Consider the following 17,399-nt stretch of genomic DNA (forward strand, 5'->3'; position numbering starts at 1 on the left):
CATTTTTTAATAAGAAAATAAATCTGTTCCTCTTACTAGGGTCATAAACTTCATCTTAGATTTCATTGGTTCTGTTTCAGTCATTTTCTGTCCGACTTACCCTTATCGTAATTAATTATCACTGCCAGCTTACTAGAAGATAAGAGACGTTGTCTTATGAAGTAGAGACAAAAAGCGTATGAGTACACTAACTACTAGTAATCGCATTGATTCAGTATCATTTCGTTCCATCTTTTATACCATTCCGTTTTCGTACTCTGATTGTTTTGTTCAATCAACAGAGAAGAGATATGGAGTAAAAGTAAACAAAGACTGAGAAAAACTCGCGGTTTTTTTAATGATAAAAAAGCAAGCATGTTTGCAGCAGGCAGTTAATTCTCTGGTTTATCACAAACAGCGTTTAACTAATTCAGATATTGGAGTAACATGTTTATAACGTCGGATCACTTCATGCGTGGTCGTTGGTCTGTCTGGAGCGCGTAGAATACGGACTGGACTTTAGAATAGTACTACACTGTTTTATTGATTCCTTTACTTATTACAATGTGGGAGGTGGAGTTTTTTCACCCAACCCGCTACGATGTGATTTACACGAGATTCCGTTCTATTTCTTAGTGTGGAGTATGGATGATCTACTCCAAACATCCGGAAATTTCACGTCTCATAATTTGCACAGCTTAGTATCTCAGCATTGGATAAATTACAGCGGGTTGTCGGACGAGTTCCACTTGATTCTGGGTGTTGTGGTATCCGTGGTGGGTTTTGTGTCAATCACATCTAACGGTTTTATTCTCTGGATGTTTTACAGGTAGGGCAGACACTATTTCCGCTTTTATGATTGTAAAACACATTATATTTTGAAGAGTGTAGGAGAAGGTTATGTAAAAGGTACAGGCTACAAACAAAATCCTTTTTAATAAAACATTTAAAAATGTTTCCCTCGGGAAAACGTGTACCGCTTGTAGCAATAACATGAACAGTGCTGAAAAGTACAAAGTACGTGTTCTATATGTTCTTTATTACCATGCTCTTCGTAACATTGACACAAACTCCATATGTATCGAAGTTTGAGTTTGTACATGAAGAATACATTCTAATTCAAAGAGAACTAGTTTTAATTGTAACGGGGACCGTTACAGATGTTCCCCAAACCTCCCCCAATTAAAAAGTGATGTCCTTGTGAATCTATAGGAAAAAATCATTTTATTTTAGCCTTTAATTACATGTAGTACGTTCAATATGGTCATTTCAGTACCAAGAAATGAAAGAAAGCGTTGCACGTGCATACACGCGCACGCGTGTATGATTCCGAATTTTTGTTGATGTCGTTCAACAGGCATTTGTATCATATACCCACAGTATGAATTTCATAACGTTTCCACCAAATATAAGGAAGTTATAGCGATTTTAAAATCGTCCAATCAGAAATCAGGACACGTGCATGCACGTGCTGAGCAGTAATTCTAACCACAGCAATTTGTAAGGAGTACCAAGATACATCTAAACCCCTAATATGAATAGAATTTGATGAAAAACAAAAACGTTATCGTGCTTTAAAAATTGAACATTTAAAAAACGTTGCACGCGCATGCGCGTGTGCGTTGGCATTTTTTGTTACACCAACATATAGATACACATATTGTCTACGTATGCTGTGAATATCATCTCATTCACTTCATAAATAAGATAGTTACAAACGTTTTAGCATTATCCAATCAAAATGAAGCGCACGTGCATGCGCGTGCAAATTGGTAATTTTGACCATGTAAATCAGTTAAGGGTCTCAATATCTACCTATGATATGAATTTCAAGCCATTTCAATGAACAACAAAAAAGTTAGACTGATTCCAAAGTTAGCGTACAAATTTTGCAATGCGCGTGCACGCGCATGCGTGCGCGTACAGAAAAAAGAACTATTATTTTTCATATCTACAAATGATATCCTACCATCCTAATTAGGTTTCATATCGCTTCCTTCAATATTCTGATTTTCCATTTTTTGTACCAAAATTGCAATGCACGTGCGCGCGCGTGCATGCACGTGCAAACAAAATGACTATCACTATGCACATCTACAAACGCTATACTATCATCCTGGAAAGTTTCATATCGATCCCTTTTGTAGTTTCTGAGAACACTACCGGACAAAAAAGTACCGGAGAAAAAGAATAATAATAATAATAATAATAATAAGAAACAGAGTAAAAACAATATGTTCCCAAACTTTGTTTGGGGAACATAATAATTAATCATACGTTGCGTAAATACATTGTACTGATAACCGATCCTGTCTAACAGTTTTTTAACGCTACATGTAATAAAACCTTCCGGAAAGACCTTGAAATTCAATGGTTGTTGTAATAAAATTAAGCAATGTCCAATATCATATGCTTGAAGAAAATTCAACATAACTAGTATACTTGAGCTAAAGCAGATTTATTGCAAATCAGAATGTGGGCGGTTTTACCCCAGTTCGCGTTCACCGCTAGTTGTTTCGCCCTAATACGAATTCGCGCTCAAGGTTAAAAGTTTTTTCGTCCCCCTGAATGATATAAGTAAAAATGTTTTATAAATAACAATCACAGAACTATTTGTTCAGAACAATTTTCTTAGATATTGATGACTTGTGATATAATTTCAGATACAATTTATAGCAAATTCATGGTCACAAGAATGGAGTAATTTAAGTGCTAGACAGTTTTATTTCTATCAGAACCGGCGCCCCTTCATATTTTTTCACTATTTTCTCTTTTCTTATCATTTTAACTATCTGTTGTTATTTTTCATGGACTGCTATGATAATTGACATCTGACCAAGGAAGGGGGTTTATCTACAAATAGGTCATGAACAAACTGCTTTCAAAACAGAGAAAGCATAATTACATATATATTGATCAGTTTTCACCTTGAAGTATTAAGAGTGTATTTCCATACACGTATTATAACTTTGAAGTTGCTATCGTATATAAAAATCCTGGTCTAATTATGAACAAATCAATATGGCTTTTCCCCCTTTTGTACATCATCAACATAAATTTGCATACGCGTTTTGTCACACCTATTTTATTAAGCTTCAGTTTGGTAAACAGCTGTTTTAAAAAATGCATTTTACACTGGACATTTAAATTGAAAATCATTTTTCAATAGCATCTGTTGCACAAATGTCATACAGTCTACAGCTGCTTTTTTGTCTTGAGTTTTTCAACATCTTCTAAATTGTATGCATACAGGTAGGTCGTGAGGTACGGACTTCATTGAGATTTTTAATGCAATTTATCAATGGGGTTTGCGTGAATAAAATTGTATACATAACTGTGGACTAGATGTTGATACAAAAAACTGCAAGATCGTACAATGTATTGTTGCTCAGTGTTTGAGATCATGTCTTTGTGTATAAATTCTACAATATCTATTTTAAACTACGAATTACATGTACATGTATTATTAAACTACATGTAGGAAAAAAAATTATAAACCCCAAGACTTAAGGTGTCAAGTTCACCATGAATTAATGTAACCCATAGATTAAAAACTCTGGAAGCTCGAGGATCCAGTATTTTGAGTTTGGGAGGCGCAGTTATGATGCATAAGGCTTCACCGAGGCACGAATTCGGGAAAGGTGGATCAGTGCGGGAGGGGGCCATTTCATCTTGACGTTGGGAACCGAGAGGTCGTGAGTTTGAGCCCCGCTAGGGCTTCCGTGGCCGAGTGGTTAGAGTATAGCGCTCAAATTCACACGGCCTCACCTCTGCTCGGCGCGGGTTTGAATCCCACTTGCGCCGGTAAGTGAGAATGCTTCTCAGTTTACTTGCGGAAGGTCGGTGGTCTCTTCTCAGGTACATTGTATCTGGGTTCTCTCTTCCACCAATAAAAAGTGGGCGCCACCAGATAACTGAAAAATTGTTGAGTGTGGCGGAAAACAGCAATCAATCAATCGAGGCCCGCTGGTGCCACGGCCGCGCGTCTAACCTAATGCATTGAAATACATGTATGTAAATAGGTTAAAGGTTCAGCATTTAGAAGTGAGAATCACGAGTCTTTCGTGAACGGTGAAGATAACAAACAGTGATCAATCTCATAACTCCTATAAGCAATACAAAATAGACAGTTGGGCAAACACGAACCCCCTGGACATACCAGATCAGGTGCCTAGGAGGAGTAAACATCCCCTGTCGACCGATCACACCCGCCGTGAGCACTATATCCTGATCAGGTAAACGGAGTTATCCGTAGTCAAAATTAGTGTGCCAAGAACGGTCTAGCAATCGGTATGAAACACGTCAGACAGCATTTGACCCAATGATAGGTTGTATTGGCAAATTAGATCGCAGGGCCGTAAATTACATGGAGGCGGAGGAGGCAGCTGCCTCCTCCAACTTTTGAGCCAAAAAAAATTAAAATTTAAAGTTCATTAGAATTTATGTTGTTTCCAATAACTAAGAACATGATACCTCCCTTAAAAAGCATTCCAAATCTTTCTTTTAGAATGAGTTAGTCAAGTAACATCTTAGAAGGCCCTAGAATCAAGGATTTTGCACGAAATGTGTTCAGTGTGCACAAAATGTGCACAGACCCCCACCTAATTTCCTGCCTCCTCCAAATTGATGGTTAATTTACGGCCCTGGATCGTTACGAGTCTTTCGCCTGTGACCTTAAAAACGGGGGTCCCGTGTCGAGGCAGGCGTTGTCACGATAAAGAACCCTCACTGCTACAGGCCTGAGCAGTAAGAGAGGTCTAAATGGTACTGACTAAAACCCGGTCTCGGTCCCGGTCCCAGATACTTTTATTCGATACAAACAGAATATATCAGGATATTTGAGCCCCATTTCTCAATAACATACGTATGACATCTCATGCCTGCATTCTGATAGTAAATTGATCATATTAATTTCTTCTTTCGTAAAATAATATGTGGAAACTCCGGGACCGGTGGGACCGAAAAATAAAAACAATGCTAAAAGCCGGTCCCGGTCTCGACATTTTCCCTCAATAGCTGCTTTAATCTACCTTTTCATAAAAAAGATAAGGACATGATACTAAATGGCATCCCTTTGTATACATATATTTCTGATTTATTGAGTATGTAGGTTTTTTATTCCAATATTCTTTATATTTATGTCCGAACCGAACTCAACTATACATGTATGTGACATTTTGTCCCAAATGATCGCGTTACACTACCTTTTCATAAGATAAGGATGTAGAAGGGAAATAATATATATGTACTTATCCTGGTGTATTTGTTTGTAATTTACAGTTAGTTTATTTGTTCATTTATTTTATGTCTTCTATTCCTGTCAAAATCAGTTTTTTCAAAGATTCATGTTTTGTATTCCGAACCCGATCACTTTATATGGGTAGATATTTTACATATATTTGTTGACAAACAAGTTGACGGTACAGGGATTTCAACAGTCTCGATTGAAGTCAGCATTTCGAAAATTCTATGGTTGTTATAACGATCTAGTTCGTCAATACAACCTCGCATTGGGTCAAATGCTGTCTGACGTGTTTCATACCGATTGTTAGGCCGTTCTTGGCACGCTGGTTTTGGCTGCGGATAACTCCGTTTACTTGATCAGGATATGGGGCTCACGGCGGGTGTGACCGGTCAACAGGGAATGCTTACTCCTCCTAGGCACCTGATCCCACCTCTGGTGTGTCCAGGGATCCGTGTTTGCCCAACTATCTATTTTGTATTGCTTGTAGGAGTTATGAGATTGATCACTGTTCGTTATCTTCACCTTGCATATAACCAATAAATAATAAGTATAAAATATTTTTTCCTTTCTTATTTGATACTTAGTTTTATTTTATTTTTTTCATTTGTGGTTCTTTTAGATACAATGCTTTAAAAAATCCACCTAATATATTTATAGTATCTATAAAAGTGTGTCATACATAGAGCACATGTTCACCAAAAATGTCAGATTATGTATACTTATACAGTTGTTTTAAGGCTGAAAGAGCGTAAAACAACGGATTACTAAGAGGTATTTGATATTTTTATTTCTATTAAACTTATGGTACGGTACTGTTATAACAAAATACACAGCTTTAGACAGATAAGACCACCAATATCTGAAAGTTTGAACTGGTCACATGACTGTCACTTGAAATGGCAGAGTGACGCGGTTATTTGTAAACATCGATTTAAAATCAAATAATTTGGGTTAAAACTGGTGAAATGATTTATGATATGTCGTACAGCCTCATAACTACATACATGCGATGATTTAATAGCGTTTTTACGAGATGGAAAGAAATATTGTAATTCGGAGCATACAGCTTTAAGACGTCATTTTGGAGCTCCCAATTATTTCAACTGCCGCGGTCGCCGAGAGGTTAGAGCGTTCGCCCCTCATGCGGAAGGCCGAGGTTCCAATCCCGGCCGTGACAGACTTAAGTCTTTAAAACATGTAGTGACAGTTCCATCGCCAAACGCTCGGCATCAGGTGTGAATGTCACGGCTCCTCGGAGATGACCTTAAAAACGGGTGTTCCTTGTCACAGCAGGTGTGGTACCTAAAGATCCCTCACTGCTCAATGGCCGTATTGAAAATTAGATAATAATCTTACGAATGCATTCCGTAATGCCGAATCGCTGACTAAAGACAAAATGAACCGTCGTTCTTGATTTCAAAATTTGAAACTTTGCGAATGTGTTTATGATGGTAGTTTTTGTTCAGTACAATTTAAGTGCAAAATTATGAATACACGTCGTTTCTAGTTTTTCGTCAAATGCAATAATCGAAAAAAAGAAAATGCACTATGTGAATGACAAAGTGCTATATTGTCAACAGTGGCCTGATTTCTTGACATTGTCGGGTAGTGTACAACCTAATTTCGGGAAAACATTTTAAGTTATAAGGCGCAAACTTCCAGAACAGCCCCGGACCATTCGATATCAGACATATATGTATTGGACAGTTTTCGCCTTACTTACTTTAAAGATCTGCCATTCTGTGTCATCACAAAACATGTTCAACCAAAATAAAAACTTGTTTGTGTTTATCCATGTGTTTGTACGTATCAGTAACTGTTAATAAATTATTACAAAAAGTCGTAAGTGACTTCTATAATCACGGGAAAAATTAAGAACATTGAAAATTTGAGATGGATATCGTATCTAAAGATTTATCGATGTGTCAGATCGTTGGTGTCGGGATGGGGTGTCCTTCGTTGAAGCAATATAATTATAAATCTTCATAAAATGATAAACATAGGCCTAGTCAAAACTATTATAAGTATAACTAACACTGAACTCTTACACAATTTTATGCTGACCATGTTGTAAACCAATCACAACTCCTCGGCTTGCCGGAAAGGTCCGAGGATGTTCTATTGTTGCAGACCTAAGCGTTTATATTAATGTAATGCCTTTGGCGCTTCGTTCTGGAAATTTCCATAAGGTCGATTCAAGAATGAAATCATGCATTGAAGAAACGAACAGGCATACTTCATTTATTCAAAAATTATTGAAACTTATTTCTCCTGTAAGATTAAAATCAAGCATCGATAAACAAAAGATTTACTTCATATCATATTATCTTAAGTTGTTCTTAAAAATAAAAAAAAGAAAACTGGCTTAGATCCGCCAAAGCGTGTCTGCCACCGGACTCTCATTTTTGCTATTTCAGGGAAGTTTATCGAAAACGGGAGGTTTTTAATTAATTTTACACCATGTACTTATCAAGTAAGATTCTATTAAACATTTTACGGACGTCACTTCACATATGGAACAATATTAAAGGTGTATATTAAACGCAACAAGAGATGTTTGTAAAACACATATGCCCCTATGGTGCAAAATTGAAAAGGGTTATACACACACATCATTTAATTGATAGTAGTATCATAAATTCAAAATATTGAGCAGACAATAGCTTCCTATGTCAAGAGTTAATTGACCATGTGACCTACAAATCAATAGGGGTCATCTACTCCTTATGCTGTACCAGTGTACCAAGTTTGGTGTCAATCAAGTTAATAATTTTTAAAATATAGGAGACAATATATTACTATGTCCAGTTCAACAATTGACTTTTGACCTCAAAATCAATATGGGTCATCTTCTCCTGAAGATGTACCAGTGTACAAAGTTTGATGTCTGTCGAGCAAAAGGGTTCTCAAGATATTAAGCGGACAGTATAATCCAATGTCCAGGTTGACCCTTGACCTTTAAACATGTGACCTCAAAATGAATAGGGATTATCTTCTCCTGAAGACGTACCAGTGTACCAAGTTTGATGTCTGTCAAGCAAAGGGTTCTCAAGATATTGAACAGACAGTATATTCCAATGTCCAGATTGACCTTTGACCATGTGACCTCAAAATCAATAGGGGTCATTTTCTTCTGAAGATATACTGGTGTACCAAGTTTGATGTCTGTCAAGCAAAGGGTTCTCTAGATATTGAATGGTCAGTATATTCCTATGCCCAATTTGACCCTTGACCATATTACCTCAACAGATACAAGGAGTAACTCTGGAGCAAGCTTTTCGGAGTTTATTGGCAAAATTAGTTAAATTATAAGTATAGATAATTCTCATTTCCAATCGGAACAAATAGTTAGTAGGGATGATGTTTGTTACATCAATAATTATTCATTTTGTGCTGTCGATTTCACTTCATTATTGGTGAAACACTGTCATATTTTCTCCATCCTTGATTTGTCAGGTAATCTCAAGGTCTTGATAAATCTTTTTCGTCCCTGCTAATTGCTGCGCCTGTTGAGGTATTCAAAGAGGTGTCGTTGTATGATGGCGTCTGTGAAGATCGTTCCCTAGGAATATTTAACGAGCATATTGGAATTTAGCGAGTAAATATTCTTGCCCAGAAAAATACCAATTATTCCAAGCCATCACCGGAACTGTTGAATGGAACATGAAACCCCAAATTTTAGAAGGAAAGTTATAAAAATGTCAGTTATTCACCAGACAAACTTATTGAAACTATTAATGAATAGGGGGCTTTTATAACGAAAGGAGTGAGAGAACCTGTAGTACTAGAGGCACGCATTTCATAAACAAAATTGAGTTTAGATAGCTGTATGTAAATGTAGCAAACTCTCAAAAGACTTTTTTTCATTACTTCATTGCAAAACTGTACGCTATATTGTAAAATCCTCGAGTCTTTGTATGCCTCTTTTCGTGAAGATGTGATAACCGCTTCTTAAAACAGCCTAATAACTATTATTTAATTGTGTCTCGTTATCATTAGAATTCCACTTGACTGACGCATTATCTGGAGAACCATCTCTCTCAATTATTGTTTAGCCACTTCAGCTAAACATATTCTTTACGGAAAGTTTGTCGCCATGGAACATTCGGAGAAAAAAATTAAGCAGGATGTACACTATGGCGAGGAATATGTACGAAAGAGCTGTCTGACGTATGTCTTAGTGTGTTACTCCTGAATTAATAAACCTGAACATATAAAACCCATCAAAACTGACTCTCATCTTCTTATTTTTTAATCTTTTACCAATGTTAGCTAAAAATAATCCGTTGTGATAAAGTAAAATGAAATAATGGTAAAAATGAAGTATCTGCTCGGGGTGGGAATAGAATGGAGCTGTGCAATGTGAATTATGTGCTGTATTAGCACACGTCTGCTGTACAGATACTGCACCTGTAACGTAAACATATTAACGGAAAAAACAAACTTGTGTAGTTTAGTAATTTTATTTATAGATTCATATACAAAATAGTATGTTGCATTATGTATATCATTATCATATCACGAATTATGTCCATTATGGTTGATATGAACAGCCACTGAAGATAAGAGGGTGCAAAAACGTTTCACAAGTTCAATAGCGTGTATGACCGCCATTTGCACCGATGCATTCTTCACACCTACGACGCATTGAACGAATCAGGTTATGCAGAAATATCTAGAGAATGTTCCTCCATATGCGCAATAAAGAACGACACAAAGCATCCGACTTACGTAGCAGGGGAGCAAACATGTTCTATAAGCGATAAAGCCCGTGACATCGCAGGTCAGGGTAACACATTCACGTTATGCTGCTGTAAATAGTCAGGTCAGAGTAATACATTCACGTTATGCTGCTGTAAATAGTCAGGTCAGGGTAACACATTCACGTTATGCTGCTGTAGATAGTCAGGTCAGGGTAACACATTCACGTTATGCTGCTGTAAATAGTCAGGTCAGGGTAACACATTCACGTTATGCTGCTGTAGATAGTCAGGTCAGAGTAACACATTCACGTTATGCTGCTGTAAATAGTCAGGTCAGGGTAACACATTCACGTTATGCTGCTGTAAATAGTCAGGTCAGAGTAACACATTCACGTTATGCTGCTGTAGATAGTCAGGTCAGAGTAACACATTCACGTTATGCTGCTGTAGACAGTCAGGTCAGGGTAACACATTCACGTTATGCTGCTGTAAATAGTCAGGTCAGAGTAACACATTAACGTTATGCTGCTGTAAATAGTCAGGTCAGAGTAACACATTCACGTTATGCTGCTGTAGACAGTCAGGTCAGAGTAACACATTCACGTTATGCTGCTGTAGACAGTCAGGTCAGAGTAACACATTCACGTTATGCTGCTGTAGACAGTCAGGTCAGAGTAACACATTCACGTTATGCTGCTGTAGACAGTCAGGTCAGAGTAACACATTCACGTTATGCTGCTGTAGACAGTCAGGTCAGTGTAGCACATGCTGCTGTAGATAGTTACTAACAAGGCGTGTAGTTGTCCTTTGTCCTGCTAATGTTACGCTGGTTGTTGTGAATGAATGGAATTACGTTCTGACGTATAATCCGTCACGGTAGCGTACGTCGGTTATATTGCCTTCCACTATCACCAAAGGGGTCCTTCCATGTGTTGTAGTTCCACCCCAAACCAAAACGCTCCCTCCACCGAATTGGTGGCGCTGATTAATGCAGGCGTCAATGTAACGTCCTCCGGTGCGACGGAAAGTCCTAATAAGACTGACACTGCTGTCGAGATCAAATCTCGACTCGTCCGTAAACAACACATCTGCTTAATCTCCGTTATGGAAACGACGATGCCTCCTATACCACGCTAACCTCGGAACACGGTGACGTCAGAACAGGACGGATAGCAGGATGTCGAGGATGGATGTTGGCCTCTCGCAATTTCTTCCTTACGGTACGAGGACTTATCCATCACTGCCCAGGGATGCTTCTAATCTTCAATCAACAATCTACGGGTCAAAGAAGTCGATTGGAATCGATTACGCAAATGTGACGTCCGTATATACGTATCTTGCCGACGTGACGTCACACGCGGGCGACCTGGTCGTGGGCGGTTCCGAACGGTGCAAGTTTGCTGAAATCGTCTCCATAAAGCATTTACAGTGATAATATATACTCCAAACTGCCTTGCCACATTACTTGGAGACACCCCAGCTTCCAGAATCCCATTAACACACAAACGATCATTAACACACAAACAATCATTAACACACAAACAATCATTAACACACAAACAATCATTTTCAATAATGTAAGGTATCTCTCAATCAACATTTTACTCCCCAAATCAATGTTTGAATACATTGAATATGTAAGGGTTAATGTACGAGTATCGCTCCATTCCTTAAAAGTAATGGACCGAGGCCCCGAAGGGGCCGAGGTCCATTGCTTTTAAGGAATGGAGTGATACTCGTACATTGACCCACTTAAAATCCACTGTAAACATTAATAAAAACTAAATTATAATTTAATTTTAATCATGTCTTACGTTTTTTATTCTTTTGTTGCATGCATTTATATCTACTTGTACAAAGGTTGACCTACTTTCCAAACTCTCCATTCCTGAAAAATAATGGAGTGTTTGAACAAAAGATTGACGTCATAGGTGGATTTTAATGTCAATGAATGCAAGGAAATCCGAATTCTAATCCATAACTACGTATCACTTACGCTAGAAACTCTAGAAAAGCGTGTTGTGGCCATTAAAGCGAATCAAACGCGATATTTGAGTACTCAAACACGCATTTAAATAGTATATCAAACTATGCTTTTCAATATAAAGAGAGATCAAAGAATACTTTTTATTTTTTTTATTTAACTTGTAAGTATACACAGTTTCTTTTTTCCGCTAGTTTATTATTGAAGAGTAGTAAAGCTAAACAAAAGCTTGTCACAGGGGATGGTTACACCTAAACACCTGATTCTGCGTACCTCTGGTGTGTCCAGTGTCCGTGTTTGCCCTACATCTCGATTTCGTATTCTTATACCTCGTTCACACGGGTGCACATTAAATTTTACTTCGCATTAAATTTGATGCGAAATCAAATAACGCGCATTAAATTAATTTGAATTAAATAGCGTTCACACGGCGGTAATATTTAATGCGAAGCAAACTAATGCGAATTAAATTCTTCGTGTGAATGAGGCATTATCGTTAATAGGGAATTATGAAATTGATCCCTGTTCGTTAGCTTCACCTTTTCATCCTAGGGAAATACAAAGTAAGGACAGCGTGTTAGTTGACAACTTATGCCTCGTTCACACGGATGCGCATTAAATTTTACTTCGCATCAAATTTGATGCGAAGTAAAATAATGCGCATTAAATTAATTCGAATTAAATAGCGTTCACACGGCGGTAATATTTAATGCGAAGTAAACTAATGCACATTAAATTCGTATGCATCTCTATTAAAGGGTGCGCAAAATAAATTAAAGAATAGACTATGTTATTGAAAATTATTTTTATAGATATTTTAATGAACATTGTGTAGATCTATACAGAATTCTTTGTTCAAAACGCTATATATAGACCTACATGTAGTATACTACATGTTTACAATTTAGGCCTACATACATAGATCTAATTCTGATCTACACATAAGGAGTTTTTTTGTCGTGTTTATTTATATGTTCCCAAGAAATTACTTGTTATTTCCTCCGACAACCAGCATTCAATCTAGGCAATATATTGTTTCTTCATGGGCCCAATTTTAAAACTTCGGAACGTCTTTTTCACCATTCCGCTGACTACTGTTATGACGTAATTTTTAATTACTAATACGTATTATAAGTCTACTATGACGTCATATGGTATAAAAATTAACAATGAGCGGCATATGTTTTAAAAAATGTAAAAAAGAAAATCATATTATCACTATTTTAAAACATTGTTGTCGTATTTAAAAACAATTCCTTCCACATGTATTACTCAGTATGCCTATGCAGAACACAGATTTACATCTGACATTATCTAATGACATGCTGTTTGTACATGTTTTTAGTGATTATTATCATTTTGCTTAGTTTTTCGTACAAAACTAACATTAATATATATAGCTGACTATGGGTATGATGCATGTGACCCAAATTGGCCATTACGCATGCGTCTACATTTAATTCGAATTAGCTTCGCTTAGCGTTCACACGGAGCTAATGCGAAGTAAATTTAATTCGCATTAAATCGCGACGTCAATTTTAATTCGAAGTAAACTAATGCGCATTAAAATCTCCGTGTGAACGCGGTTCAGATTTAATTCGCATTAACTTACGTTTAATGCGAATTAAATTCTTCGTGTGAACGAGGCATTAGAAAAATAAATAGAGAAAAATAACGTTAATTATGGATGTATTCACACATATATTGAATTTTTCTCCCTTTTGACAATCATTAAGTACCGTAGAAAGCTTGAATTGCAGCACATTAATTTTCATTCAAATCCTATGACACTTGTGGCAACCCATTGCAAAGAAAATAAACACTATTGACATGGTATTTATGTTGCATGTACAGCTTAAAATGCAGAATTAATGAGCATATATTACCCCTTCCTCACTTGCTGGAAATAACACGTGTGTTTACCTGCTGAGGACCGCGACGCCAAGATTAATTGCCTTCATTAGAATGTTAAGGGTTCCGAATGATCTAGCTGTAAGTTGTTATATATATATATATATATATATATATATATATATATCATGGACTATTAGGTGATATCTAAAATACATGTATGTATAGGTAATACACGTATAAACGATATATATTTTTTGAGACGGAAAGAACATAAATATATAATTTACAGTTATGTCACAGGGTCCAACCAGATAAAACAAACGGTTGGTCAGGGTTCTTACTCAATTTTTATTGTGTAAGGAAAAAAACCTATAAATTAAACGCAAAATCTCGCAACACCTAAAACACTCGTACAACACATAGAACACAATGTTTTAGGTTAGGCTGCCTATGAAATTAATTACTTATCAATTGAATAAATATTTTAGTATTTTAATCATTAGTTTGTTTATGGATTGTGTACTGTTTAACGTCCCTTTTGAGAATCTTACACTCATGTGGAGATGATAATTCGGTATTATATACATATGTAAGTAAAGGGAAAACATTTTATGAGAGAGAGAGAGAGAGAGAGAGAGAGAGAGAGAGAGTTACAAAATGCAGCCAGGCTTTTTGCACGCTCGCTTTCTTTCTGAGATCCGCATGCTATTTTTCCAGCAATTCTTGGATTTGTGCATCCTAACGACCCTCTAGTGAATTAAGTCTGACAGGTCCTTGCTCCTTTATCTACAGCCGATGAACAATGGCGTAGCTATGCAAAATTTATGTTTTTCTGAGAATAAAGGGTGTGGGGATATTGCTAAATGGGATATGATTCGGACGTGTTTGAAGTCAGTGCGCAACTCGAACGTAGGTGGTGGTTGTCGTGGCATACATAGATTTTGATTTAAGTCATATTTTCGAAATACTGAATCATACATCAAAACGGTTAGAACCTTTAAAGAATTTGTGTAAATGCTTGTTCGGATGAACAACGCGAAAACCGAGGTCCCTTGTAGCAGCAGGTGTGGCACAATAAAGATCCCTCCTTGCTCAAAGGCCGTAAGCGCCAAACATATTAAGCATTAATTTCGCAGCCCTACACTGACAATGGTGACGTCTCCATATGATAGAAAGGTTTTCGAGTGGGACGTTAAACAATATACAACCAACCGTTATGACGTCTTTTTAGCGTATATGAAGTGTAATGACATTAGCACGTGATTTTCGACGCCATATTTACGTTAAGAGTTTGATAGGTGTCGCGTTACCGCATATTATGGATTTCGGTCGGAGGAAATGTTGTATTTTATTCTACTCAAAAAATAAATAAATAAAATAATAAATAAATAAATAAAATAGTAAAAAGATGAAAGACAGGTCGCAGCATGCTGATCAGAATCTTTCCACATTTCAAATTGAGCGACAACAAATTGAGAATTAAAAATTTTCTGGCACAATTATGACCGTGCAAGAGTACCATTAAACAATATGTGTTTGTGAAACAGAAATGCCCCCGATAATAGCCAATTCCAAAGATGCCAAAGGTCACAAGGACAAATATCGTGGTACCAGTAAAAAGATCTTGTTACAAGAAATGCTCTAATATTTACCATTTGGAGGTTAAGACCTATGTCAATTCTTTTAAAAGTAGGTCAAATGTCAAGGTCAAAAGGTTTAGTACCCACGGAAAGGTCTTGTCACAAGGAATACTCATGTGAAATATCAAAGCTCTAGCACTTACTGTTCCAAAGTTATTAGCAAGGTTAAAGTTTCAGACAGAATGACAGGCAGGACAAAAACAATATGCCCCCGATCTTCGATCTCGGGGGCATAAACATTGTGCATTATGTAGAAAAATAATAATACAAATAATTGACAAATGTTTTTCCAGAGGTCAGTATAATTACATAGACTAAACATTTCTTTCAAACCCGGTCGGAATGTACATGTACATGTAGTTAGCTCGGCTCAAGTATATAGGCTTCTACTGTCCGCGTCTTCTAAGTTATTTATAGCCATATATTGGTTCTTATGACAACATAATACAATAGTACAAGTAACCTAAAGTATAATGATAATTGAGGGAATACAGTGGCAGGCTACACATTTTCTTGCACCTTTCACTAAGAACATTTCTGCATATGCATGGGAATTATTTATCTACCGAATTCCCTTTTTCATCCACTTATCAGAGAATATGGCTCCAATGTTGAAGTATGTACATGTATGTATTTTTCCCTAAATGATTAAAATGCATGGTTCTTTGATGTTAAATATTTGGAAACCGATACATGTCAAAACGTTTAAGTCATAAAGAGGGGAAATGCGGAATAGCAAAATAACATTTGATCTGTGGCAAAACTGAACATTAACATATTTAGCTAGATTTCTCTGCGTTTATATTGACGATTTACACTCAAAATGGAAAACCAAAGGAAAGTCAGGCTGTAATGTTTACAATGTGTCTTCTTGCAAGCTGAGATTTTTTCCACATCTTAATCACTGGTAAGACTATTAACATATAAACGCTGTGTTTAGTGCATTTTTAAATGTGTTTAGAGAAGAAAACATCAACTTGATTTGTTTGTAATAACTCAGATGTGAAATTTTGAATGAGGACAGATGCTATTTGGTTGATTTTATCTTTCGATCAAACTCGCATGCATAGCTACTCATATTTTTGGGTAGATCTATACATGTTCCTACCAACAACTTTAAAATAAAGTAAACATTTACGTTCGACGCATGGGCATTAACAATATGTCAGTCTTAGTATCTAGAATGCGAACTCGACCCCCCCCCCCCCCCCAACTTGTGACCCAGAAAGAGACACGCGCCAATAATCCTTTAAATGGGTGCTTGATGTGGTGATTTTCCCTCTTCTGCCCAAGATACTGTCTAGGAACAGGTGTTTGTATTTCAGCTTCTAGATCTGCTTCAACAGCACTGTCATACAAGAATTTCACGCCTCAGTATCATGTGGTTCGTTAGTTACTCCCAGGATAAAAACCCGGTTTTCAAGCGCTTCATTAAAAGTATGACGGCGTGGAACGTTACAGTTCATATCCTCGTGTATTTTCAAAAATGAAAATTATTTTTATATGTACATGTACATGCTACTTTCATTTCTGTCGGTGTTCCCAGGCGTTAAAACAGAATTCATATTGTTCACAAATGTTGCATATTTATGAAGAAATGGCTATCATTGCAATTTGTAAAGATATCAAAGGCAAAAACATTGGAAGTGTGAATATATTAGAATATTCAACAAATCATTGTAGACTGAATGATCTATACTCTTTACATTGTAGCACGAAACCAGCAGCAATGGATCACAATGTACTGCTAAACCGAGCCTCTCGCACGTAGAACGTCATCTAAACAATTTCTCTGGGCATTTAGTGTATATTTTACAAACGTGAAAACATGATTCCCTTATCACACACAGGTATCGTGTTCACAGTATTTACGCCGCGTATCAAAAATATGTTTGTAAAAACATTCAATTATATTTAGTTTTACAACAAGTATTTGAGTATCAAAAAGGCGTCGTATTTTTCTACTCTTATCTTGGAATAATATTGAGATTCCA

The 17,399-nt window shown here is 36.7% G+C and overlaps 1 protein-coding gene across 1 annotated transcript in view; it reads left to right on the forward strand.

The window, feature by feature from the left end:
• Positions 1–398: 398 nt before the first annotated feature.
• LOC125668771 (rhodopsin, GQ-coupled-like) overlaps positions 399–17,399 on the forward strand; it is a 44,694-nt gene continuing 27,693 nt past the window's right edge. Inside the window, exon 1 of the mRNA XM_048903183.2 lies at positions 399–808. Within this exon, the coding sequence (XP_048759140.2) occupies positions 624–808 (185 nt within the window). The 5' untranslated portion in view covers positions 399–623. The remainder of the gene's footprint in view (positions 809–17,399) is intronic.

Source organism: Ostrea edulis, chromosome 4 (assembly GCF_947568905.1).
Source record: "Ostrea edulis chromosome 4, xbOstEdul1.1, whole genome shotgun sequence".
In the NCBI taxonomy this organism is placed as follows: domain Eukaryota; kingdom Metazoa; phylum Mollusca; class Bivalvia; order Ostreida; family Ostreidae; genus Ostrea; species Ostrea edulis.